A 26,668-nucleotide genomic window follows, 5' to 3' on the forward strand; every position below is an offset into this window, starting at 1 on the left:
GCGATCACAACGGAAGACCAGGTACGATAGTCATGAGTGACCTGGATCATGCCTGGAACATCATCCAGGCTGTAGTGATCACGGCACCGTCTAGACGTCGTGGCCCGGGAGAAGGACAGACGTGTAGACGGAAGACATGCCATGGACACATGTAGCCTTCCTACCTAGACTTCGGACTGTTCCAGCTGCGTCGACGACACCATCAGCGTCTCTCCGTGGATGCGAATCCGAACAGAAAGCGTAGACAAACTCGCAATCGTCGCTCCAAAGAACCTTGTCTCCGATGGCGATTACCCCTTTGGGCCCTAGACTGCCACAGAACGGCACCGAGTACGCACAGGTCAACTCAAATGGACTCTCGGATGGAGTGTCTGGGACCAACGAGAGCCCCGGAGATAGACGGTAGCGCAGGCGATCAGCCGACCAGAGGGCAGTTCCCCATCCACCTTTCCAACTTCGTAAGCTTCAAGTAGGAGCTCACCCTCTTCCGCCCCTCCCCCGTAGAGTTAGACCCGTCCACCTTCCCTCCGATCCCCAAATCCGGATCGGCACCTATTAACATCCTCACGATCATCTGTGCGGTGCCTTTGAGTGGCTGAGATCGCTGACGAAGTCTCGAATGTCTTGTGTGACCGCTGCGAGGGTCGTTTGCTTCTCGATGGTTGCTTTTTTCGTGGTCTTTTTCTTCTTTTGTGCTGGGCTCTTTTTGACCTTTCCCTTGTGATTCGGCAGAGAGGGTTCTATCCCAGATCAAGAGAGTGGCGCAAGAATGGACTTGTCTCGGATGGGGGATGACTGCCTTGAGACGAGTGGAGGGTGACAAGGTGGAAGTTCTGAACCTTCCCGCGCCTTCAAGCCACACAGATTGCGGTCTGGCACGAGTCAGGAGGTACAGAGGCAGGAGACAGAGTCATGTCTTGAGGCTGCAATATTCTCCCTTTCTCACCCTCCAAAGGCAAGGCACAGTACAAGGCAGATGTTCAATTTACCTAATGATGGATCATGACTGATCATATTGAGCATCTTGATTCCGCCACTACGACCGGGCAGTAGAAGGGGGTTCAACTACGGTGTTTGGATCTGGCTCTGTACTCATCCACCTTTGAAGATGATGTGCATGATCTCGGCTGCATGTATTGATATACATGCGCATCCGTGGCCGAGAAGGTGTGGCAAGGATGGTCTTCATGGCGTGCATATCGATCCTGCGTCTGAGCGTCCCGTCCCTCTTCCCTCTTGCACCGTCCCCTCTCCAGACCCCTGCGTACTGCAGCGGGTATGCTCTTTTTGGTTACATGGGGAAAGCTTTGGCGGGTGTAACTACTCACTAGTAAGTTAGCTTCTAGCTACTAGCTAGTATCCACCACCTACTGAACGGCCAGTGGATTTGGTTTCCGACACACATCTATCTTCTTTGGGACCCCGGGATCATCGGGGGGATCTTTCCCCCCCCAATCAACAGATCTACCGGGGATTCTCTACAGACGTCCTCCCCTTTCAAGCGACACTAGTCGCGGCGAGAGGAGAGCTCAGATGCAACACACCATGCGAGCACTACCTGCAGTCATCTGTCGACCGAGTGACTCACGACTACCAGTTCTGCACTAGTCGAGACATCCAATATGACTCCACTGGCTTCTCGAGGGGCGAGGAAATGGTCACTTGGAAGATGGTGATAGCCAGCGTGATAGGGTGGTGGAAGAGGCTGAGCTTGGCAGAATGAGACATGGATACAGGAACCTGACGACCACGGCAGCAGACAGCAACTCTTGATTCGAAAGCCTGATCTGGATCACTGTCGAGGATTTCCTTGCTCTGATAGATCAGCTGAGAGCGTTCGGGGTAGCTTGGACGTCGTCCATGTCCACTGAGTGTGGAGTATGCAACGCGATTCTGCGGGTCTCCACTCCTCATTGAGAACTATGCCTCCAGTGGCCAAGGGATGCTGAAGAAACCTATCTTAGATGTAGTTGGGACTGCACTCTGTCGACTGTTCACGTCGATCGATGGCTGCAGCCATCCGTACGCTCCGAGGCCGACGGGAGCTTTCATACACTGCAACGGAAGTTCATGATCCAGACAGGCACCGAACCTAGTCGCACTCTTTTGCGACCGTCGTCGAACATCCTGCTGAGAAAATGTCGACTCGCGCCTCCTGATTACGTTTCATGGATGCCTCTCGTTGAACTTTCAAAACGTGAACAGTCATCAACCTGTGGGAATCGTCTCGTGAGCGACCTTTCTACACACACTTTGCTCGCGGTGCTTAATACGCGGAGCAGAGCCCTGAGGAAGCATTTCACAATTTAGCGGATGGTCTCAGAGCCGGACGGATGTCACATAGGATGAGCCACGGACTCAAAGTACGTGTGATGCCATGTGCTCGAACGGCAGCGGTTCAGAACCTCTTTACTCAAGTCATGCGCTCGGTGCTGTCCTTCGGCAAGGGCCAACGGAAGCGTTGTCCGGTCACTTTATGGGCTTCTGGGCTCGAGGGGGTCTGATAGGCAACGCTTTTATAGCAAAGTTCCAATGTCCTTCATCGGTAGTAGCACTTCAGAAAGAAATCGTGGGTCTTGTTGAGACATGGTGTATCGTTGCTGTACAAATGCGATCTGACGTTCTCATATCGTCACATTGGATCAGATCATGATGAACTCATATTCGGTGTGCTAAGCTAGGCAATGGCGGAAGGGCACCAGATCAGCGACAAAGAGGAGGCGAGATGGGATAACCCGGTTCACCTTGTGGTGTGCACCCAATAGTTCCAGTTGAGTTCATCTCCCGATCACCAGCTTCCAGACGTGCTGGAAAACCATCAACGTTTTCCCACCTCGGCCTGACCACGTACAGAGATGATGGCATTCCACAAGAATTCAGTCAACATCAACCTCAGGCAACAACACACCCTGTGCTGTCGCTGCGAACGTCCAAATGGCACCTGGTCATTCTCCCAGCTCGATCTGAATCACTGTCTGGGCAACGAAAACGGTCTGTACAAAGTGTTGCTGCTCGATCTTGGCACAGCAGGATTTAGCTTTAGAGGTATCCGGTTGAGTCGTGTAGATTAACAGATCCTTTACTTATGAATAGGCGCGTTTTTCTGGGGAGGGCACAGCTTCGCCCACAGCGCTACTGGCATTCGACTCTCGCTAGAGGGACCTGGAAAGGGGGCCTGGCTGCATGCGGAGTTGAACGACCATGATGGTGTGCATCAGTGTGCGTCGGTAGGTTTCGATGCGATATGGAGAATTTGTGGATGCCCACTTTCTGATTTGTCGAATGGATGGATCTTAGGTGAATCTTTCCGAGTGCGTCCAGAATCACAATGGAGTCTTGCGATTTAGTCCTCATGGACCAAGCATAACAACCTCTCATGCAGGTCCCGATCAAGTCCACAGCCACGCGGTGCCGAATGGCCAAAGCTACATGAAGAAGCCGTCGGAATCATATCGACCCAAAGCAAACTAGCCACCGCGTCCATATACAAAGAAAGGTGGTGCGCGTTCTCGCTGAGGTTGCGGAAACAAAATTATTCGAAGAGAAAGAGATCTATATTTATCACCGCGGCACACAGATAGCTTCTCTTCTTTTCCGTTCGTTCCCATCGAGGCTTGAGATATCAAAGCGACTCAAAATGAACCAGAAAAAAAAACAATCAAATACGAAAATCAAAGGATATTCACAATTCATCCAAGCTTCAGCATCTCCATGCTCAACCAACAACTGCGGTCCAGCCATTGTCGAGAGCAATACAAGCCCCGTTAATCACGCTGGACCCCTTGCCATAGGTCAAATTTGTACAGAATCCGGCAACCTCGTTCAGGTCGCACGCGGGGGCTTGAACGGCTTCGTAGACGGCATTCATTCTTTGGTAACCCTCCATATTCATGCCTGTCTTGAACACATCGGCAATGTTGGTTTGCATCGCACCCATCATCAAAGCGTTACAGCGAATGCCCTTGTTGCCATAGAACGCGGCTGTGTTCTTGGTCAGGCCCACGAGACCATGCTTACTGGCGGTATAGGCCGCACCTAAGTGTATTTGTTGATTAGCAAAGGATCTTTCGGTTCTGATGTCAAACAAGAACTGCCAGCAACATCATATGACGGGAACGAAATTGCAGCAAGCAGCAATTCAACATACCAGCAGCCCAACCAGCTTGACCCGCCACAGAAACGATATTGATGATGCGTCCATCAGGCTTTGTTTGCTGCAACATATTCTGTACCGCCATCTGGCTCAAGACCATCGGCGCCGTCAAATTGAGCGCAATGACTCGATCCCACTGTTCGAGGCTCACATCGCCCACGGGATCAAACTGGTCCATGATTCCTGCATTATTCACCAACACGTCGATCTTGCCGAAGTCTTGAATCAGTGAATCAAACAAGTTTTTCCGCTCCTCGGCCTGGGTGATGTCGGACTTGATGGCGCGGAAGGGGCCCTTCGGAGAGAGTTCCTTCGCAGTCTCTTGCAGTCGTTCCTCGTGAATATCGCAGATGACCACGTTGGCGCCCGCGTCGAGGAAATGCGTGGCGATAGCTTTGCCTAGGCCGCCTGCTCCACCTGTGACGAGACACGTCTTGCCTGCGAGAAGTTGTTCCGACATGGTGTTGAGTGTACAAGGAGGGCCAGGAATGTGTGAGGTGTCTGGAAGAGGTGCGGTGGGCCTTGGAAAGGTGAGCTCGCCGGTGATGGAAAGATCTTTTGCTGGATTTGATGATGGGCGATTGAAAGCCCGGGGCCGTTTAGTTTATATATGCTTCCACCTTCTCACGCTGGACCCGACCCCCTTTTGAGGTGGCCACGTTGACTGCGGGAACTTGGTTCTAAGTGCCCCCGACCAAAAGGTAGCTGGAGCTCTATACAAGCACCATTGCGTGCCCTCGGCCATTGGCCCTTCCGGGAGGTGGTCTGTTCATCTGTTGTCCGACCGTGTTGTCAGACGGGAAGAGAGTGTCAGACGGGAAGAGAGTGTCAGACTGGGGGGGGGGAAGGAGATACAAAGTGAATACTGGTTACACTATGGAACTACCTATGGATGATCTTCATGGTTACACTTTGGAAGAACCAAAGCAAAGTACCCAAGTGAATTGCCTCGACGAAACCATTGCCAGCACTGAACAGGAATTGGAAACTAGACAGTATTGAACAGACTAAACACCAATGCTTCATGATCACATGTAGAAACGCGACTTGGCGACCATACTGTACCTGAGTGTACATATGTACTGCCATTGACCAACGACTGCCATACAGGCAGAAACCACTCCTTACTCAGCCTGGTCTGGTCTCCTCCGGAAAGCAGGGGTTCCGGCCAAGCCCCAAGACAGCCCACTTGGCCATGCATGAAGCGTCGCAAAGGGCCCCGTCCGCCATCCACTGCCGACTGAATCGATCTCGAGTACCGTCCCGTCCCGTCCCCCCTTACTCCTCCCATTCCGGGCCAGGCTACAGGAGATAAGATCTGAGGCCGCACCACTCGATCACCTGCTCGGACGTTTCCCATCCGAAGCCCTAGACCCTATTTCCATATTGGTCAATGCTTCGTCCGTCGCTTCGGCCAGAGTCTGTCCGACTTCCGAGATCGGGGGAGATTAGTAGGCTAGTAGCTACTAGCCAGTGTCCACTGGAATAGCAGTAGTGAACTACTACTACTGTCGGACTGAGTCCTGACCCGGACTACTCCCCTCTTTCCGTGTGTGGTAGCTGTGAACAATCTTAATCCTCAAAAATGAGACCATCCTGCCAATTCATATCCTACTCTACTATTCTAGTGCAAAAAATAGAGTTGTGATGGCTGGAACCAGCAAGCTTTCTCAAACCACACGAATTGGATCTGCTATGGCGAATCACTTTTCGCCAGAGGGACTTTTCCCGGGTCGTCGTCATCTTGCTCTTTGCAAGATGTATAGGTTTTGAAAGGCTCGGTCCCGGAGGAAAGGGTACACTGTTCGTCGCTTCTGCATCATGAAATATGGTGCTATCAAATGCTCCTGTTAACTCGCAGTGTTCCTCATGTTGAGTCTGTGATCGAGGCTAGTCGACAAAGTTGACCCTCATGAATTCGAATCGGGGAACGAGGTCTGTGCCTAGTGCCTCCAACGGAAATACGATCTAGTATTCTAGTTTCCGTCTACGCGATGGTGGTGATAAGCCTGATTCATGAACTGCGCCAACCCCTAGACACTTGAATGCTCCTCAATCCGTCATCGCATGGAATTTGGATGAGACGGTTTGACAAGGCCGATCGCTGTGCTGGGGACCTCAAAAATCCCGAAACCTTCTTTTAGGAAGCAATGCGACTGATAGGCTGCAGTAGTGCTGCATAGATTCTTCTTTCTATTGCATCAACTACCTGATTCAATGATCGGCTCGGCTGCGCAATTAATCAGCTATCAAACCTCGTCGTGGATGGGCACGTTACCCCCGCAAAATGGCAGTTGAAGTGCCTATCAAGTTTCTGCACCAGCCAAAGAGGACCGACTAGTGTCTCGTGCTGTCGCGCAGACCTTCTCGATTGGGAAATCCGGGGAGCCTATCGTTCCTTATCTCTACGATAAGTAAGTAAATCTCAACTTTCTTCAATATCGGGAAGGTGTTGGAGATGGGGTTACTGCATTATGAATCAAGGCGACTTGATAATGAACCGCCTCGAGGACGAGGGTCAACGCCACCATCGGATTCTTCAATGCATGGAGACTGCGCTCAAGATGTCACAAGGGTGAACTTCTCTTCTCTTAGTTATATGATAACGCAGATACGACGCTGGTTGGAGCCATGGCAGAGAATCAGAAGAGGTTGGAGGTGTTTGGAGATATGACTGATGAGGACGGTCGTCTAGAAAATCTAGGTCATGAGCAAGGTACACACCATGTTCTGACTCAAGCTTCTTTGTGACAATTTGTTCTGGCTGTTCTTCAAGGCTGACTCTTAATCACTTCTCAGAGCTGAAGCGATCATTTGGTTTATTGTCTATGATCGGTTTCAGCTTCAGTGTTGTCACATCGTCAGTCACCTGTATTTTCCTTGAGCACGCCGCCAAGTGATACAGCTTCGGATCGCCCATTGTTACTAGATGGACCGCACTCAGTGGAGTCTTCATCGTCGGCGTGACATCAGGAGGTCCGCCGGTCATGATCTTCGCTTTCATCAGCGTCAGTCTACTTACCTTGGTCGTTGCCATTCCTATGGCAGAGATGTGCTCTATGTATCCTGTTGCCAAAGGTCAATACTCTTGAGTGGCTGCCCCGGCACCTCCTCGATTCGCTCGAGGTTTGTCGTACACCACTCTCATAGGTAAGATCGAGCATACCCACTCGATTTGCATTCTTCCATCCATTTCGAGGGATCGTCTAGAACCGTGTATAACTGTGGATTTTCCACGGTAGGCCTCCTCGCGATGGGCGCCACGAACAACTCCATCGCATCCAATTTCTTTCTTGGAATGGCAAATGTGGTCTACCCTGCATATATCATTGAGAGATGGCATACAGTCCTGTTAGCCTACTGTGTGGCATTCCTTTCTGCCGGCGTGAATCTTTGGGTCTCTTACCTGCTGCATAAGATCTCCAAGTTCATCTTGATCTGGAACGTGCCCTCCTTTGTCATCATCACAGTGACTCTGCTCGCCACGACCTCAACGATCACAAGCAGTCCGTATCGTTTGTGTTTCAAGACTTCCAAAGACACCGCGGGCCTTGGAACAGCCGTGACGGCGATCGTTGGCATCCTGCAGGCGTGTTTCGGCATGTGCTGCTACGATGGACCATCGCACATGACGGAGGAGATGAATTCGGCTACCACAGAGGCCCCCAAGACGATCATCCTTGCCGTGTGCCTTGGTACGGTCACTGGGTTTGCTTTCTCTCTCACTCTGTGCTTTTGCATCGGCGACATTGCCGCCACTGCACAGAGCAGTACTGGAGTTCCCGTCATTCAGATCATGGACGATTCCACGGGGAGCAAAGTTGCCACCTGTATTCTCGCCAGTTTGATTGCAGTGATCGTGACCGTCGCTGGAGTCAACATTCTTGCAGAGGGATCTCGGTCCACTTTTGCTTTTGCTCGTGACCACGGGCTGCCCTTTTCTCCCACTTGCAGCAAGGTGGAGAGAAAGAGCCAGGTCCCCGTGAACGCCGTCTTCCTTACCTTGGCAGTTCAACTGGCTCTGGGCGCCATCGAGTTTGGCACTGTCACTGGCTTGCCGACGGTCGTCTCAATTTCGACGGCGGGCTTCTGGAAGTACCACCTCTTCTTTCTTTGTCCTGCAAATCCCTATCCATCTATCCGCTATGGCTGATGCTAGCACGTGCTCATCATCTGCTCTTCTCCGCCAAAACAACATACAGATCTCTCTTACGCAATGGCTTTGTTCAGCCGCCTTGTCGGATACTTCACCGGCCACGTCACCACGCCCAAGGGCCCCTTTGCACTATTCACCCCAATATCGATCGGTCTCAACTGCATCGGACTGCTCTTCCTCCTATTCGCGTCCATCACGTTCAACTTCCCCAGTACTTCACCCGTCACCGAATCCATAATGAATTACACTAGTGCTGCAGTTGGTATCATTGGTCTCATCAGTATCATCGCCTGGTTCACGACTGGTCCGCGGAATTTTGCCGGGCCCCGGGACTCTGAGTTATTTGATGGGACAGAGCAGCACGATGCGGGATGTTCATGCTGCACAGGGCGCTGATGTGTATTCGGGGAGCGAGGGACGTAAGGGTCAATGAATCAGTGCCTATGTGCCTAACTGCCTGTCTGCCTATCTGCCCGATTGCGAGATTGAGGTTTGACCATTCGTCAGGGTGGTAGTGGTCGTCGTATTGGAATCTATGAGATCAACGCTGGAGTGGAGCTCCATCTTCAAGACGCATGTCAAGTGGACCATGAGAAAATACTCCCAGCACCTTTACGTAGTTCGTAAGACATAACAAACTGCTTGACTAGGTAAAATCAAGTAGCACGGAGTACGCACACCTTCCCAACCTGTTCCAGTGAGATTGGATTATCAAAAAGTCAAGGGTGGTATTACCCCCCTCGACTGACAGTCGAAGGCATCTCAGTTATAGTCTATGCTATACTACCATGTACGAGGTCAGACATCGTGATCCATCCGCATCACTCGATACTCGATAGTCGACAGTCTCGACAGTAGTGACCGGAATCACTGGATAAGTGGATTGTGATACTGACTTGTTCGTGTTGTGAATCTAGTAATCTACCTAGTTCGGGCTCCGGAGCTAAAAATGGGATGCTCCACCTTTGTATTAATAACTCAGTAACACTAGTTAGTTAACCAACTAATTACCAAATACTAGTTAGTTCCCTAACCACCAGTGAACCAGTGGACCAGTGGACAATCGACATACCCCGTCAAGCGCCACATCAAGTAGCGGTCTAGTCCTCCGACGATGCGGTAAGGTATGCCCAACTCAAGGGATCGACCAGTAGTAGTGACTCCCGTCGGTGCTACTTCGGCCGGGAGTAAGGTAGCAAGGCCCATAAGGCCCATAAGGCCCATACACCGTGGCCGGTCTCATTCTCTACCGATTTGAAAGTGGAGCTGGAGGCCCGGCCGCCGATGGGCTGGGGTCCTCCCCCGCAATACGCAGTAGGGCACACCGCAGTGACAGTCGCAGGGTCATACTCCGGTTCTACGGTGTACTTTGGACGTGGAACATTCGAGAGAAGTTACTCAGTGAGTCAGTAGTATCTTGGTAAGCGGTCAGCTGTCTTGGGCACCTTACTATTGATATCATGAGCTAGAGCCCCTCAGCCTACTAGTACCGAGTCTAGGTACCGACCAACTTACCATCTTTTAGTTATCTAGTACTACTACCTTCAACATTGACTATGCTTGCGGATCAACATTCAACGTTGTATAAAGTCAGGCTCACATTAATGATTGCTAAGGTCCAGGTTCTTGTCCATGGTAAGAGTGATGCTTCACTGCTGCACTCTTGAACCCTGCCCCCGATCATGGTCATAGACTTTCTACCGTCATTCGACTCAATTCCCCACCCTTGTGTATGCTTGTTCAAGTAAAAGTGTGCAGACTCTAGTGTTCAGTTCTACTGGAGAGAAAACGGATTTTAAGCGGTCAGATACTTACCTCAAGTGGGTAGTTACTACTACTATACTAGTAAGTAGTCTCTAGAAACCAACCAATCGGGGAGTCTTCACCCTCTCTCCCTTTCTCGAAAGTCTGAGTGCGTACTGCGTACTGCGTAGTACTTCTTTTTTTTATGTCTTTGTGGAAAGAAAATGAAAAAACCAACTCGGAAGCATGAGAATGGGAGAACCCCCGGTGAGAATGACGGTTCGCCTGTGATCGCCAGACGACCTCTGAGCCTCCGGGGAAAGAGGTCAGGGAAGAGGCCGCGGGGCCGGGGGGGCTTATTCCTTGCAGCCCTCCCAGCCCGTTCGCATCCCGCGTTCCTTTTGGTTCTAGTGTCGGTGAATGGGAAGCGAAAATTGGGAAGCACACACAGTAGTAGTGTAGTAGTATTAGTGCATTTATGGAGTGCTCGAACGGAAACTGGAAGGTAGTAGACGAGCTCGTGCGGAGACAAAAAAGATCTTATAAGCCTCCAGGACTCTACAATTGAAAGCTCCTGGGCGACTTCTTCAAACCACAAAACCCAAAGATCGGCTCGTGGCACTGATCGATTCCCATTTGCAAGACTCTCTAAAGCACTTTTGCTTCTAGTAGTCTCAAGAGGGCTCGCCGGCTACTCCATACCGAGGTCGGCATCACCTCTCTCAATCATGATTGTGTGGTTTCTCCTTGGAAGCACCCTGGCCGGTTGTCTGATCATTGCACTCTACCGACTCCTCGTCCACCCGCTCAAGAAAGTGCCCGGCCCCCGTCTGGCCGCGGTGACAGGCCTCTACGAAGTCTTCTGGATCGCATGGAGCTGCACCAGTTATGACGAGGAGATTGATCGAATGCATCAAATTTATGGTCAGTAGTGTTGCAATTCCTCGGTTGCGATTGCAATCGCAATGAGCGCAATTCGGGCCGGATGGCGGCAACTGACCACCAAGATGACCAGGCCCCATCGTTCGCATCAATCCCGATGAGATTCACATACAAGATGACTTCTATCAGTCCAAGGGTGCCGACGTGGCTTGCCACTCTTGGCACCTAGAGTCATACACGCCATCGTGGCAATGGCAGACCCCGGCGACCTTGGATCGTCTTCGACGATGGTCGTGGTGGAAGATTCGGAGCCCTCTGCATGCCGAGATGCTTGGATTTGTCCAGCACCTGGTTCAGAAGCATTTCCACTACAACGAGTCCCGCCGACGGGCGGCAACCGTCGCTTCGAGCTCCGGTAACGAGATCCTTGGCATTCGTCTTCTGTTGCGGTATGACCAATCCCCGGCAAGCGATCTTGAGGGGGGAACTGCGGCGAGGACAGTCCCCAGTTCAGTTCGCGGCCGATCACTTTCTATCGCCGTTCGCCATCCGGGCGAATGATGAGGATGGATGCGCGCGGTAACGACGCAGCTCGCGGGGACAAACAAATATTCTAGATCGCTAGAAGGTTCTGCCGCAAATCGGTAAGATCATCCTCTGCCCTCGTGATGGTGGTGCCGTGGTGTACCCTCGTCAACGGGGAAGAAAGCTATGGACATGTCCCGATCCAAATTACCTCGAAAGTGCTTTAGACTTTCCGTTACGAGAACAGTCCGGAGCAGCTGGACGGCTCAACAGCTCCAGAGTTTGGCCGGGTCTGATATTGCTGGCCAGATCTCGTCCTCAAGAACAGACCGAAGAGGCATTCGGTCCCAAGAAACTTTTTTGTTGGCTTTTGCCCATCACGAACAGCGACGAAAAGAGGGGGCGGCGCTTTAAGGTTGTCCAAGAGCGGGGGTCGACCAAAGTCCCATTTTGAACGAAACTTGAAAATCATCATTGTTCATGGACCGCCGTCAGACACACCAGATGCGCTAGTCGCGCACACAACCGCAGCCGTTGATCAACTTGAACTTGAGATGCAGGCGACAGTCCCCGACCCGGCGGCCGATTGCCTCGCCGGGAAAGCGCCGGTTGGTCACGTAGTTTGCACTCTGCATCAGCTGGGAAAGTCAATCCGGATTCGAAATATGTCGGGCAACCCTGTCTCGGGCGTACCGACGAGATCAAGTTCCATGAGCCGGAATTATTGGATCAAGGGAATGAGGCAAATGTCAAAATAATGATCCTGAGAGCGAGAGGAATCAAAGTGTGACGGAGATTGACGGTTGCAAGGTCGTCAAGAGAGAATTTCCTTTTCGGGGCCGTCAGCACTCAGTAGTCAGTAGCAACTTCAGTACTAAGTTAAGTAATGTTATTTTTTTCCCCTCCCATACTCCGACCTGGACTTCGCCTTCTTGGGGGTTCCTTTCCCTTTCGAGTGGCTTGATTGCGTTCCGCCGGTGGATCTGCCCGTCACTCAATTCCGCGCGCTCGTCGTGGAGGATCTCTGGACCACCTTAAAAGAGACCTCTGCCTCGATCCAATCCCGCAACACAACCGCGCAATCGCGCCATTGACCTATTTCGTCTTCATTCTTTTGTCGAGTCTTCTCCACCCAACACAATGGTATGTTGACAATTCTTGCATCGCTCACTGGCTTGGCTGCGGGGAGAGGGCACAGATAAGATGCAGCTGGCCAGCCACTGCCAGTGTCTTGGCAGCCCTGCGCGACAGCGAGTTCAACTGCCGAGTGCCTTGCCTCTACTGTCAGATGGGTCGGAGACGAAGAGATGGGAAAACGAACCGCATGGAGACAACTTCAAAGCTGACCTGGTTCTCCACATCGCTAGCCTCACGCCGATTCCTCCTATTTCTGGGGCAAGACCAAAGCCGAGGTCTATTCACAACTCCTGGACCAAGCTAAAGGTCTTCTCGACGGCCAACGCAATTGGGTAAGTGTGTGAATATGCGCGCGAGCTTTGGATGAGGATGGATGGGTATACAGACAACCCTCCCAATCATCTTCTCGATCTGCCACGCCCATATCTTCGATGCCGTGAATGGATCTTGCTGGATCAGTCAACCCCCCCGAATAGGCAATGCGAAGCTAACTCGGTGTCACCATTTCAGGTCAGGTGAGCACGCTCTACGCCATCCCTCCTTCGCACATGACCTCAGGATGTCCTCAAGACTATCATCACCTCCGAATTGCGCAGCAACTCGCTCCGCCTTGACTGACACGGCGAGCAAGACAATTCATTGAACTGGAAATTGACATTGATGGCTTTTCTTCGCATTGCGCTTTAGCAACCTGTCCAACATCTCTTCCCTTCTCTGGCACGCCTACGCCGCTCTTCCGTCCCCATCTTCGGCCGTCAACTGGACCGGTTTCTACATTCGTGATGACAAGTTCCCCGCCCTCGCCTCGCCCGTCTCCTCGCCTCCGCTGCCCGGCGCACCAGGATTCGGTGGTGTAACCATCTCAACGACTTACGCCCACCCCGAAGATCAAATCTTGTTGCTGGGTCCCTTCCACGGCAAGCCCGCCTGCCAGCAGATTCGCTTCGGAAAGGGGGTCTGTGGTACCGCTGCGGCCAACCAGAAGACGGTCATTGTCCCTGATGTGATGAAATTCCCGGGTCATATTGCCTGTGATGCCGATAGTCGGAGTGAAATTGTGGTCCCCATCATCATCCGTGGAGAGGTATGTATCTTTTCCTGCTTAAGGGCCGTGTTGTCTTTTCCTTTTGTGACTGTCAGCTGCTGTCCTTCGTTATCCATTCACTTTCTCGGCGCGATCGTCCAGAACATCAACAGTGCTCACTTCTATTTCTTTCTCTTCTTTAGACCGTTGCCATCATCGATATCGATTGCACACTCCCATCAGGCTTTGATGAGGAAGACCAGCAATATCTGGAGCAACTCGCCGAGCTCCTTGCCGAGAGCTGTGACTGGTGAACAACATCTGTCTGCAGAGCGCAAAGTATATGGTCGGGATTATATCTGTTCGACCGCGATCGCAAAGAACCAAGTGTCATGACCAGATGACTTCGACACGACTGTCTTGATGAAGAATAACGCCAGAAAAAAAAAGCACTTGACAAGGCTACCGATGGCGTCTTTATGTGTGGGAAACGCGTGATAAAAAGTTGTCTTTTCTTTTCATTTTCTTTTTCTTTCCTCTTTTGATTAGAGATTTCCTCCCTCGCTTCCGTTTCAGTGATCGCCCGTGGGAACGACGTGACTCTGGTGGATATGTGCCTGGGAAGTCTTTTCTCCAGGTCTCGACTGCATCTTCTATCTCCTCCTCATTATTGATTGAAAACCTTGCGGGTGTTTCCATACTGGAGTGACAAATTTGACATGGTTGGTACTGCTGGACTTTGCTCCCTTTTTTCTTCTAAGTGATGCTCAGCTGTAGACTGGTCTTTCTGACCTCTTGACACTTACCCACCGCATAGATTCAATTGCATGTCGATAAGGCGTGCACACTAGCCAAGCACACTCGAGTGAGTCTTTCCAGTTCAAGCAACGATAATCCATCAAGAACTGGAACACAGCAGTACGGGGAGGCTCCACGATCAAAGATAACTTCCGTATCACTGTCCCAGTGAGCGTGTACTCGAGTAGACTTTATAATGAGCCGGAAAAACAGCTTGATAGGTTTGACATTGAGCACGATTTTGGGAATGAGGCCATGCGATCTGCATTCTTCAATATAGAAAGGAAGGAATTTGTTCGGTGTGTGAAACCAGGCTTCGTCTCTTGCTAGCCTTAGGGGGGTAAGGGTGTAAGGGTGTAAAGACCATGTGGGGTTGTGCGTCCCCACGCCAGGTAGCGACTGTATGATGATTTCCCCCTCTATTCGAGCAACGAGAGGACTTTGTCCGGTCCCGGATCCAAGCCAAGTGTGTGCCTGGGAAAGAGCTAAAGGGAGGTAGGGGATAGTTGAATAGGGAAGAGAAATAGATAGAGAAAAGCAAAATGATGCATATCCGTTCATGGGAAAAGGAAAAAAAAGATACATGTATGTAATGACCGCTCAATAATTCTAGAACACCGATGGAATGATTCAATGTGGGGAAGAAAACAAGAGAAAGAAGGAAGAAGATGATGTTGCCGGAGAATGAGTTGCAGAATGTAGCAAATTTGGTCGCGGCAGCTTTGGGCCTCTGCTTGGAAGTTCAGAGACATGCGACTCCATATTTCATGTGTGGATGAGATTTGCAGCGCGAGGGCGGCGCAAGTGGCTGAGCAATGCATATGTACACTTTGACTGGAACAAATCACATATCACATGTTCAAGAGACTCATCTGGCGCCGCATTGGATTGGGCGAGACAGAGTCTCCGTCCTCACTGGGACCAAGTCCACTGTCTGTACCGGTGAGTCCAGCATCAGTGTCAATGTCCCAGTCATCTTCCGCGTCGGCCCCGTCTCCGCCATCCCAGCTTTTTTGCACAGCACCGCGTGTATTCCAACGAAGGGCTCGTTGAACGCTGGTGAACCACTCGCCGCTGTCAGAGACCACGGTCGGGAATGGGTACTGGCTGGCTTCGACGGTGACATAGTCGCCCTGTCGAAGCTCAACGCGGCCCTTGCCGTCAAAGGAGCAATAGGCTGTAGATCGAGAGGCATTGGGAACGGCAATGCGCAAGAGGTGGGAGTCGGAGAGAACCATGGGGCGGAAGGAGAGAGTATGAGGACAGATGGGAGTCAGAAGGATGCCAGGAATGGATGGGTGCATGAGCGAGCCGCCAGCGGACAAGGAATATGCAGTGGACCCAGTGGGAGTGGAAAAGATGCAACCGTCGGCTTGCACGACGGTCAGAAGCTCATTATCGGCGTACAGCTCGAGATTCGAGACATACGGGGACGGGCCTCGATCGATCACCAATTCGTTCAAGACCTCGAATTGCTCCCCTTCTTCTACAGCATCAGCTTCAGCTCCCTTACTTCGGTCTTTCCGAAAGACAGTGCATGTGAACCGCATGCGTAGATTGACCCGCATGCCAACATCGCCCATGACGGCATTGAGATGAGTCTTGTACTCGGCGAATTCAAAGTTGGTCAAGAAGCCGAGACTTCCTAGCGAGAAGCACAACACTGGCGGCACCACACGCTGGAACAACCAGGAGGTGAACAGAACAGTGCCGTCACCCCCGAGCGTCAGGACCAAGTCGAATTTTTCCGGGGATGTCCAGCAGAGATCGGGGGTCCAGAAACGGAGCATTTGAGCAAATCGCGGCTCCTTCTCAATGAGATCCGCGGCGTCAAATCGTTTTGAATTCCGCAATTTCGCATCGACGTATACATTGATCCCAAGATCGTTTCCATATCGCGGGGTTACCAGCAGCCACTCCGCCACTTGACGGGTCAGATGTACTAGACTATTGTCTCGTGCCTTGGTCACGATCATGATCGTTCTCACGGCGCGTTTGATGGGCCGACGCTGTAGTTGCTTAGAGACTTCACGAACACCCGTTGCCGTCTGCACCAGACGGGAATGCGACAACCACTCATCATCCGCGATCTCCTCCAGCACCTTCTTGATATTCACAGCGTCATCGAAACGCTGATGGAAATAACACGGAGTCTGGAGCATCAACCGCGCGGTCGAAGGGGATCGTTCCAAATATCCACTGATCTGTAGACTTGACAACGCATTTGATAGCTTTCGAGAGGAGGCGTTGCTACTTCGGCGCTCTCTCTCCTCTGATGACGTTGCGGAAGCTGCTGCTTCCGTCGTCGTCGTGTTCGTGGGTATGAGACTGGCCCAAGGATTGGTGAAGCCTGGATTGGAGCTGTTGCTGGGCAGACAGGGGCGCGAAGCCAAGGCTTTCATGATGGTCTGCCTGGGTATACAGTCTGTAGATAATGACCGAGGTCCGCCGATGGACTTTTGGTGGAAACGCCGAAGGTTCGAGGGTGCCAGCTGTACGCCCGCAGCTTCCTCGGTCGGTGGACCGCTCTTCAGAGCACAACACGTCGGATCGTCGACTGTCTGGGGAGCGGTTTCGTGCAAGGACATTTCGTGGTGTGTTTGCGATGGCTCTATGTGCAGAGCATAGTCGCGCAGGAGCGCCGCGCTGACGGTCGCCGAGCTCGTTCGAGACGGTCGAGGTGGGGCACTTGCGCTAGAGCTGGCCTCGGCCGTGACGGTGTTGACGGTGTTGACGGCAGGGAGATGGACGGACGAGGCAGGCTGTGTCACAGGCAAGTCGGGTTGGCGACCGTTCCTAGTCGACGATGCCATGAGATGAAACAGAATCGTCGTTCGTGGGAGAGAACGGTGATCTGGCAGGATGATAACGGGCAGCGAGGATGCAAAGACGTGGGAGTCGCGGAAGCACCGCTAACCAGCACGGAAGCCGGCTCGCGGACGTAACGGGGATTGCGGAAGGTCTAAAAAGTGATCAAACCGCGACGGGCGGGCCCCTTTCGCAATCCTGATAATATCAAGTTATCAATAACCCAGTTCTTGTCTGGTCATGCATGATTCGGTGGTCTGCATGTCAGACAGAGTAATCAGCACCTCCTTCGGATGAACTACCAGGCGCGCGACACTCATTGAGGAGAGACAAAGCCAGGTTGGATGTCATCTGTCCCGATCCTGGGAGCAATCGCTCGACGACCCAGTTTAGGAGAGTCGTGGAATTTCGAGCGAGTGCGGTACACTTACAGAAGATAGTTTCATCCGGCCGCCCAGTTCCACCAACATCGACCGTGGTTCTTCAGTGGCTTCCTCGTGTAGTGAGATTGCCGGCCGCAGTAACCTTCACGGTAGCTGATTAGCTGCGTAAGGACCGACTCGCCCAAGATTGGCATTTTCGAGAAGGTCGAAGCCCCAATAGGCATTCGTCGGATAAAGTCCCCAGTGGAGAGCCAGATAACTCAAATCAACACCGACTGGCAATGACGGGGGAATCGGCCTCATTCTGGGGCTGGAAACCCCCCCCCAGGAAATAGGACTGCCGTCGTCGTTGTTGTCGTGAAGTACCAAGTCGTGGCAGGTCAGGATCCAGATCGCGATCAGTTCACATCCCAACAACTGCATGCGGTAGCAGCTGTTCAAGCAATGACAGTACTGACTACTTAGCGTGCATAAGAAGGACGTGAATCATTTTACCACCCACATTCGCGAATGCCACAATAATTTTTCATTGCTTCGAGAGACCGAGGCTAGGAGCATTTGCAGGATTCAGCTTCGATGTCCAGCATCATGCTGCACATGCTACACTGGCCAGACAAGCATTGAGAGATCCTGCTGCACTGCAACGTAGCCGCCATTCGTGGAATAATGCCTGACTGAAGTGATCGTCGCCGTACGGGTACAGCCTCTATGCTGAGTGAAGTGACCACTAGATTCCTCAGACAAGTCCGTTGTAGAGACCTGGGCAAGGACCTTATTTACTGGTCTACGCTTAGGTACCAAGGGAGGAAATACGACCTTGACAGTGGTAAACAAGACTCAGTTCAGTTGTCTACCTTGGCGTTGGGTAATCTCAGGTGGAAGCTAGATGCTTCGCTAACTCACGTAAGTGCTTTTCCATTGAACGGTCTATTTGATGTCTATTTTTGGGTGCGTCGAGGATAAGCTGCACAAGGCCTCAATCGGATGATGCACCGCTCGTACATCGGGAGGCTTGAGCACGGCACTGTCCAAGCCAAATAGGAAACGATCGAGGTCTCAAACTGCCACCTCGGCGGACTCGGCGAGTCGACGTCTAGTCGTCACCTGATCTCTGTAACACCCATTCGCCCCTGTGTATGATGGCGACAAAGCCCGGAAGGCTTAACTCGAATCAGAAACGCCTCTTTGTAGCCCCATGTCCCAGTACTTTGCTCGTTTGTTGTTGGAAATAGTGAGACCGAGGAACGACTCTCCTTCCCCCCCCCCTCAGGAGTTCCATTGTCGCGGTGAACAAGGCAGTCAATGTTCCTCTGATCTCGAGCAAAGCCTGCCCGGTGCACCGTTGATATGGGAAATTCCCAGTTTCACTGGGGTTTCCGCACTTGACGTAATCCGATTTGTTTCATGAAGGCCTCAGATGCGGTCGCCGGACTCGTAGCCGAAGGGTGGTCAAGGCGTTCCAACATCAACCCTCTGTATGCTGGAGAGCCTCGGAATGTGATCGCCAGAGACAAATATTCACTCGGTGTCGATTTTCCACGCGTAATCGCGATACAAATGATTCTCCACAGTCTCACGGACAAAGCCCTCCGCAGTGCCGGAGTCGCCTTGGGCCTCCATGGCAATGTCTCCGTCTACTTCAGGCAAGTCGACGCCCCGACACAGGGCATGGGCACACTGCTGTACGGTCTTCCAGGTATCAAAGTCGAAGCGGCCCTGACTCTCATTCAGAAGGAGGTGGCCTTTGGAGGAAAAGGCCAGCACGTGCAAGGAGGAAGCTGCCTTGGCTTCCACAAGGGTGGGGTTGCTGATGATGACGTTGGATTTGGAGACGGCCACTAACGCGGTGGAATAGGTCATGGACATGGGCACGGCCCCAGAGAGCAAGGCGAGTAAGGAAGTGTGAAGTAATGAGGGCAGCAAGGTGAGGTACTGTCGCCATCCATTTAGTCAGTACATCACGTAGAGGTGGGCATCAGAATGCCGAGCCATCTGCTTACCGAATCTCCTCGCGCAATCGCACCACCACCGACGATGGCCAAAGTGATCACCACACCACGACGGGGGAAGCCTCGTTCGCGGCCCAGAATCAGCTTTTGGAGCATCGTCCGAATGATGCCTTCCACATATCGCTCCCCCACTCCGGCAGTAGTGTTTCCAGGCTTGATGAAAACTTCCACGGTCGCTTCCTCCGGCTTCAGAGCGTCGCGACGTCCGGGAAGCTCAACTGGGGCGTTGACCGAGCCTAGGATCTTGTAGCCTGTTGTGGGACACTTGAAGGAGGCCGAGCCATCGGCACGGCTCAGGTTGGAAAGGGACGCAGTTGGGCCGACCATCGTGGTGGAGAATGAGAGTTCGAGTGGGAAAGAAAGCCAAGGGGGATGTTTTCTTTGGCCGGAGTTCGATTATCGAGACGGAGAGCGAGTGTCTGTCTTGCTCGTGGTGCGTAGAGAGGATGGGGAAGCATATGGCCTAGCAGCGTCGTGAAAGAAGCTCTCGCGATTTTTCGTCGACCGCGGGCCCCACATGCGCTGATTGGCGGACAGATCGGAAACCACGAGAGTGTGAGACTGTGAGTTAGTTAGGACAGCCGTAACTTATTAAGTTCTAAGTGACTACTAGTAACTAGTTAACTTACTACCTGAGGTAAGAGTACGAACGAGGTTCATCTCTGTGGACATCTCTTTGTTTTGATTTGGATCATGTACAGAAACATTCAAGGAGTCGTTGATCTTGATCACCATGCGCTGAGCACGGAGTCTTTTGATGATCATCTTGGCAACGGATGTCAAATACTTTTCTTATCAGTGTCCTAGGACCAAGACTGAATGTACTCCAATATCCGACTGGCATCGATCTCACTCATATGGCCGAACATCCGACTGCCGGCAGAGCGACTACCGAGTCTGGACTTGTACATAATCATATGCGTTGGGGTCTCGTGATCTAGGGCCTCATAAGTCCTCTGCTGAACTACAGTACCTCTCGAACTGCAGGCGGCAGGGGTACCGTACCTGCCAGGAGGTACACTATCCAGGCCTGAGCGTGTTCGCCGTTTACTAGTAGCGGTGAATAGTAGGACGAAAAGAGACATTCACCCAGAATCCCATGGTCACACCCTCGCGATCCCGGTCCTGGAGCACGAAATTCATCTCGATCATATGTCTACGGTCTACCTGCTGTCAGAGTTGAGTCCTGCCTCAATAAGTCGAATCATGAGGCCTTCGCTTTGCCATCCATCCAGTATCCACAGGAGGAGGCCCGGAGTCTGTGACGCCGCCAAGGGCTTGGAAACGTGGCAATGCACGAGGCTAGCACCGCGTAATCTTGAGGACGCGTATGGTCTTTTTCCGGATAGCGTGAAATCATTCTGAATCATGTACCATTCATTCACTGGCCGCCTTTTCGCAAATGATGCATGTACCCAGATAGACCGGTCCCAAGTTTTGTGGGCAAGTTGAGAGTAAGTTATCCAGGAGTGATTGTATACCTACGTACTCACTTCACAACTACGTACCTCCTCCTAATGGAATAGAAAAAGCGTCAGACTGGTAGATAAGTACTATGCGTATGGTCATGATCGATAAGAATCAAGATGATCTCGTAGTAATATAGGAGTGACTACCAGTGGGTTCTAAAATTCCATCAAAGCTACTAACTAGTAGCACAAGGCACTTCGAGCTGTGGCAAGTGTCAATCGTTAGAAGGCGGATATAGGTCCCCGAAGTTATCCTGCAGGATGAGCCCCAAGTCAAGTCGCTTTAATTGATTTGGGAATGAGAGCCGACAGGAGCTGCAAGGTGATCAAAGTTCCAAGATGGACCGAGTCTTGGAAACTCCAGAATCCTGCGCCTCACCCCTTGACTTGGTATCCGACTGTACGTCTAATTAGCTAAGTCATGGGCAACCTGTGAAGTTCACCGTAGGTATCACCGTACTACTATAGTACTTTCCTACTACTGGACTCAGTAACTAGTGGACTCCAGACTGGGTGTCTTGAATCTTCCCTGGTATCTCTGCGAACGAAGCCACCTCTTCCACCAGCATCCGCCACCCAATCATGCTTTCTCCGCTCCGCTCGACCCTCAGATCGTGTGTTATCTTCCTGCAATCGATTCCTCCACGGGGGCGAATGGGCCGCTCGGCGTGAGAGTGTGTTGGATAGCCAAGCTTCCCGCCTCGCGCAGCCCCCAATGAGCTGGTGGTCTTCCCCAGGAGATGATGACAGGACCAAGTAAAGGTGTTGACCCCCCGCATGAGCGACGGTACAGCTCCCCTCACTTGCGAGTTGCATCGAACTCATTGGGTGAAGTCGGCAATGAAACCCAGAAGGGTACCAATATCCCTGCGAACCCTTTTCCCCTCCCCGGATCTTGAGATCCTCCTGGCGATAAGATTCTGATTGAGAATCAAGTGCATGACGATATAATCTGGACGGATTTCATCTCAGCATCAGACAAGGTTCCTTGGAAGCAAATCAACATTCTCCTTCTTTCCTCCCTCCATCACTCTCTGCTAGTCTCTATTCGCTTGGGCCTGCCGATCACCTCACTTTTCAAACGATACTTGAATGGGCATTGACACGCTTCCAGATGTCGAGGAATCGGCAGAGCCCTCTATATGTGCCCTAAAGGAGCCTAATTCAATCCAGCGGGAGCATTCGAAGGGACCCCTGGAGTTCTGTACCTCCCACGAGAAGGAAGTCGTTCTACCTGCCACTGGTGACAACGCACCAATTGACGGAGATCTAACTGCGACACCCGACCGCCGACATAGTTCAAGCGATACTCTTGTCCAAAGCCATCTTCTCGAGCCCACAGTAGTTGCTGAGCTTCTTCAAACAAGCCTGAGGTGAGCGGCTTTGAGCAATCACAAACGCGATATCGCGCGCTATTCATCTTTGATCTGACCATATTGCGTCTTCTTTCCCCAACAACAGCAATGGACTCTCTACCGTCGACGCCAGGGAACGCCTCCAGAGACATGGACCGAATGCCCTGCAAAAGATCAAGGGCGTCTCCGTCTGGGGGATACTGCTAAGACAAGTCTCCAACAGCTTGACTATCGTAAGTGTCGGGACAGATTCGAAAGTAGTACTTCCACCGGTTGTTGATAATGACCTCAGGTCCTGTTGATAACCATGGCCTTGTCCTTTGGTATCGATGATTACATTGAAGGGGGAGTGATCACTGCGGTGATCCTTTTGAACATCATTGTTGGGTAGGTGATCTCTGCCCTGATGTACGACTCGTGACCGGGGGTGAAGCTGACAGGATTCCATAGCTTCTTCCAAGACTATCGTGCGGAACAGACAATTCTCTCACTGCAACGCCTGTCTGCACCAGTTTGCAAAGCCATTCGAGATGGCCGGGTAAGCCCAGTCAAGGCGGAGTCCTTGGTGGTGGGTGATGTCGTCCAGCTCGCCGTGGGCGATATTGTTCCCGCAGACTTACGCTTATTTGAGGGAATGAACGCAAGCATGGATGAGGCACTCCTGACGGGCGAATCTCTACCGGTCCTGAAAACCCCATACGAGACCCTGCCTCGTGCCGATATCCCCATCGGGGATCGCACCAACATGGCATACTCCGGATGCAGCACGAGCCAAGGCCGTGCTACAGGAGTCGTCGTCGCGACGGGCATGAACACCGAGGTTGGCAAGATTGCACAGTTACTTCAAGCAAATGACACCGTGGACGACAAAAGCCGCGTTGCCTACTTCTGGCGGCGAGTCAAATTTTCGGCTATGAATATTCTAGGTCTCGTTGGTACGCCCCTGCAAGTAAAGCTGAGCAAATTCGCCTTGTTGCTGTTTGCCCTCGCCATTCTCCTGGCCATCATTGTCTTCTCAGTCAACCTGTGGCATGTTCAAGGCGAGGTGCTCATTTATGGCATCTGCGTGGCCGTCGCCGTGATTCCTGAATCCTTGATCGCAGTTCTTACAATTACAATCTCCGTAGGCACTAAAGCGATGGCTCGCGGCAATGTTATCGTTCGCAAGCTACAGTGCTTGGAAGCCGTCGGTGGGGTAACCAACATCTGCTCGGACAAAACTGGAACTTTGACACAGGGCAAAATGATAGCTCGCTCGGCATGGATTCCTGACGTGGGAGTCTTGGCAGTAAGCCAGACCACTGACCCATTTGACCCGACGAGTGGTGTTGTCCAACTTGACGCGATCGACTGGAGCTCCGAGTATGCGGTGGGTCAGCATCCGGCTCTACATACCTTCTTGTCGGCCATCTCGCTGTGCAATCTTTCAACAATTCACCACGAAAATGGTGTGTGGAGTGCGATTGGAGAGCCCACGGAGATAGCCCTGCACGTTCTTGCCATGCGCTTTGACTTCGGAAAGAACCAAGTTATCACGAAGCGAGGGCTTGAGCTGCACACTGAATATCCATTTGACTCTGCAATCAAGAAGATGACAGTTGTGTACAAAAACCGAGCCGAACAAGTCAACGAGATCTTCACGAAAGGGGCACCTGAGATTGTCATCCCGTTGCTGTCAATATCCGAGGATCAGCAGAGAGTCATTCAGGAGACCGCTGAACGAATGGCTGGAGACGGCCTCCGTGTTCTTTGTATAGCCTACAAAAAGGTACAGTTTCAGGACGAGCAACAAGTATCATCTCGTAGCGCCGCTGACTCTGATCTCGAGTTTGGGGGGCTTGTCGGCCTTTACGACCCACCTCGAAATGAGACTGCAGCGGCAGTACGCAAATGCCAGATGGCTGGCATTAAAGTCCACATGTTGACAGGCGACCATGTCAAGACTGCTGCAGCTATTGCCTCAGAAGTCGGCATTCTTGACCAAGTCACAGCACATGGAAAGTTCAAGCATCTGGTCATGGCCGCAGAGGAATTTGACAAAATGTCGGACCAAGAAATTGACCAGATCGAAGAATTACCTCTGGTCATCGCTCGCTGCAGTCCTGCTACGAAAGTCCGCATGGTTGAGGCAATGCATCGCCGTCAAGCATTCTGTGTCATGACTGGCGACGGAGTGAACGACTCGCCTGCCCTGAAACGAGCTGACGTAGGAATAGCCATGGGTAAGAATGGAAGTGACGTGGCCAAAGAGGCAGCCGACATGGTCCTTACAGATGATAACTTCTCGTCGATTGTGACGGCTGTCGAGGAAGGAAGACGTCTGTTTGATAATATCCAGAAGGTCCATTCTACCCCAGACCTGATGATGATGATGATGTCCTTTAGCTGACTATCATCTCTAGTTTTTGCTGCATCTCCTCATTTCCAACATTGCGCAAGTCGTTCTGCTCCTGATAGCCCTAGCATTCAAGGACGCGGGTGGCGACTCAGTCTTCCCATTGTCACCACTGGAAATCCTGTGGGCCAATCTGGTGACCTCGTCTTTCTTGGCTGTCGGCTTGGGCTTGGAAGAATCTCAGCCTGACATTATGTACCGCCCACCTCACGATCTTCGAGTCGGTGTTTTTACGACCGAACTGATTGTTGACAAGATGGTATATGGCACATTCATGGGCACGCTCTGTCTTGTGTCCTTTGTGTGCGTCATCTACGCCGTCGGTAGCGGCACCTCGGACCTGGGCAATGGGTGCAATGAGGGTTACAACTCGACGTGCGATGCGGTCTTTCGAGCGCGTGCTACTACTTATGCCACGCTGACTTTCCTCCTATTGGTGACTGCCTGGGAGGTCAAACATTTCTCACGATCGCTTTTCAACATGAATCCAGTCCGTTTTCCCAATCGATTCTCCATTTTCCCCACCGTTTGGCAGAATCGGTTCCTTTTTGGGGCTGTGATGGCAGGATTTGTGATTGCCTTCCCGGTAATCTATCTACCCGTGGTGAATGAGCTCGTCTTCAAGCACCATGCTATCGGTTGGGAGTGGGGAATCGTCTTTGGCTGCACAGCTGCGTATCTCGTCTGCGTGGAAAGTTGGAAGGCTATCAAGCGAGCGTTTGGCATCGGTAGTGGAAAGACTGCGATCATGACTTTGGAAGATGCTGAGGATCGTGCTGGTCTGAATACTTTGAGTCCGCTGTCGATGAGTGCCAATGCCAGTGTCGAACTGAAGTAGCCTGTCTCGCGGGTTGGGTGGAACTGGGAAGATCTCGAGCTATTCAACATATGCTTGTCGGATTGGGTCTTCGAAACGGAGTGGCCTACGTAACTCGGCTCCTCCCTGTGACTGGAGAACAGGACAGCACACCGCAAGAGTCATTCGTTTCCATCACTTGCACCTCTCCACATGTTCGTCATCTTGGTTTTTCGTGTATTGACGGTTTGTGATTACGAATTTACCAACAGAATCCCTCTCTTCAATTGCGTAGGGTGCGACGGCACATTGTTCAGACCCATAAAAGCGTCCGGCGAGACTGCAAGATCATCCATGCGGCATCGTTCTTCCAGCCAAGATCCCCGTTCAGTGGAGTTTTCTTGAATTTGGGAGTATGGCCTCCGAGATCAGTGTAGTGGGGACCAACACCATCAGATAAGATTACCGGAAGGCTTCCGCTTCGCTTCGCGACACAGCAGGTTGCCAGGTACATGATGTCCGTTAGCATGTCTTTCATGACGCTAGGACTGAGCGTGACGACCGCTGTGTGTGTTGAACAAATTGACGACTTAAAGACGAGATCTCAATCCCTTCCAAAGAGTACATTGAGTATTCAGAACCGAATGTCGGCGCCCTGGGTAGTGCAAGGGCATTCTTGTTCTGCCATTTCGCGACCACGACCGGACCAAACCTCTCCCCTTAATTACCAGTCTTCACGTGAGATCAGCTGAGTCATGAAAGAGCGGACCTCACTTAGTCCTTCAGGTAGTCCACTCCTCGGCACCGGACGGGGGTACGTCAGCCTGATACTGATTGTAGTTTGTACGGACTATTCAAAGCATTGCCTCAAAGGCTCCCCCCCCGGGATCGCTTCTCTCGTGATTATGTGATAACGTCATGATAATTTGGCCAAACGTAGATTATACGGTCTCCAGGCACCACTGCTGAGTCTTGACTACAGCAAGACTACAAGGGCACTGCAATTCAAAACACTTGGAGCTTTGGAAGTGCATC

The 26,668-nt window shown here is 51.9% G+C and overlaps 10 protein-coding genes across 10 annotated transcripts; 6 read left to right on the forward strand and 4 right to left on the reverse strand.

Annotated features, from left to right (window-relative positions):
• Positions 1-1,590: 1,590 nt before the first annotated feature.
• On the reverse strand, positions 1,591-1,914 carry N7539_002073 (uncharacterized protein; the record flags this gene model as incomplete). The annotated part of the gene is made up of 1 exon (XM_056931676.1): positions 1,591-1,914. The coding sequence occupies one exon, from the start codon at positions 1,912-1,914 to the stop codon at positions 1,591-1,593; it is 324 nt and encodes a 107-aa protein (XP_056793707.1).
• A 1,801-nt stretch (positions 1,915-3,715) lies between these two features.
• N7539_002074 (uncharacterized protein) lies at positions 3,716-4,613 on the reverse strand (the record flags this gene model as incomplete). Its single annotated transcript, XM_056931677.1, has 2 exons — positions 3,716-4,035; positions 4,148-4,613. The coding sequence occupies 2 exons, from the start codon at positions 4,611-4,613 to the stop codon at positions 3,716-3,718; spliced, it is 786 nt and encodes a 261-aa protein (XP_056793708.1).
• Positions 4,614-6,784: 2,171 nt separating this feature from the next.
• Positions 6,785-7,053, forward strand: N7539_002075 (uncharacterized protein; the record flags this gene model as incomplete). Its single annotated transcript, XM_056931678.1, has 2 exons — positions 6,785-6,869; positions 6,953-7,053. 2 exons carry the CDS (start codon positions 6,785-6,787, stop codon positions 7,051-7,053), a joined length of 186 nt encoding a protein of 61 aa, XP_056793709.1.
• A 353-nt stretch (positions 7,054-7,406) lies between these two features.
• N7539_002076 (uncharacterized protein) lies at positions 7,407-8,306 on the forward strand (the record flags this gene model as incomplete). The annotated part of the gene is made up of 1 exon (XM_056931679.1): positions 7,407-8,306. One exon carries the CDS (start codon positions 7,407-7,409, stop codon positions 8,304-8,306), a length of 900 nt encoding a protein of 299 aa, XP_056793710.1.
• A 63-nt stretch (positions 8,307-8,369) lies between these two features.
• Positions 8,370-8,705, forward strand: N7539_002077 (uncharacterized protein; the record flags this gene model as incomplete). The annotated part of the gene is made up of 1 exon (XM_056931680.1): positions 8,370-8,705. One exon carries the CDS (start codon positions 8,370-8,372, stop codon positions 8,703-8,705), a length of 336 nt encoding a protein of 111 aa, XP_056793711.1.
• A 2,075-nt stretch (positions 8,706-10,780) lies between these two features.
• On the forward strand, positions 10,781-11,495 carry N7539_002078 (uncharacterized protein; the record flags this gene model as incomplete). Its single annotated transcript, XM_056931681.1, has 2 exons — positions 10,781-10,976; positions 11,068-11,495. The coding sequence occupies 2 exons, from the start codon at positions 10,781-10,783 to the stop codon at positions 11,493-11,495; spliced, it is 624 nt and encodes a 207-aa protein (XP_056793712.1).
• Positions 11,496-12,599: 1,104 nt separating this feature from the next.
• Positions 12,600-13,934, forward strand: N7539_002079 (GAF domain-containing protein; the record flags this gene model as incomplete). The annotated part of the gene is made up of 4 exons (XM_056931682.1): positions 12,600-12,602; positions 12,827-12,936; positions 13,284-13,680; positions 13,824-13,934. 4 exons carry the CDS (start codon positions 12,600-12,602, stop codon positions 13,932-13,934), a joined length of 621 nt encoding a protein of 206 aa, XP_056793713.1.
• Positions 13,935-15,269: 1,335 nt separating this feature from the next.
• On the reverse strand, positions 15,270-17,231 carry N7539_002080 (putative NAD+ kinase Utr1; the record flags this gene model as incomplete). The annotated part of the gene is made up of 1 exon (XM_056931683.1): positions 15,270-17,231. One exon carries the CDS (start codon positions 17,229-17,231, stop codon positions 15,270-15,272), a length of 1,962 nt encoding a protein of 653 aa, XP_056793714.1.
• A 1,896-nt stretch (positions 17,232-19,127) lies between these two features.
• On the reverse strand, positions 19,128-19,945 carry N7539_002081 (putative exosome complex subunit Rrp46; the record flags this gene model as incomplete). Its single annotated transcript, XM_056931684.1, has 2 exons — positions 19,128-19,541; positions 19,610-19,945. The coding sequence occupies 2 exons, from the start codon at positions 19,943-19,945 to the stop codon at positions 19,128-19,130; spliced, it is 750 nt and encodes a 249-aa protein (XP_056793715.1).
• A 2,234-nt stretch (positions 19,946-22,179) lies between these two features.
• On the forward strand, positions 22,180-25,675 carry N7539_002082 (putative potassium/sodium P-type ATPase; the record flags this gene model as incomplete). The annotated part of the gene is made up of 5 exons (XM_056931685.1): positions 22,180-22,460; positions 22,549-22,675; positions 22,735-22,829; positions 22,893-24,783; positions 24,845-25,675. 5 exons carry the CDS (start codon positions 22,180-22,182, stop codon positions 25,673-25,675), a joined length of 3,225 nt encoding a protein of 1,074 aa, XP_056793716.1.
• Between the last annotated feature and the right edge of the window lie 993 nt (positions 25,676-26,668).

Source organism: Penicillium diatomitis (genome assembly GCF_028827545.1).
Source record: "Penicillium diatomitis strain IBT 30728 chromosome Unknown utg000002l_segment0_segment0, whole genome shotgun sequence".
NCBI classification, from domain to species: Eukaryota; Fungi; Ascomycota; class Eurotiomycetes; order Eurotiales; family Aspergillaceae; genus Penicillium; species Penicillium diatomitis.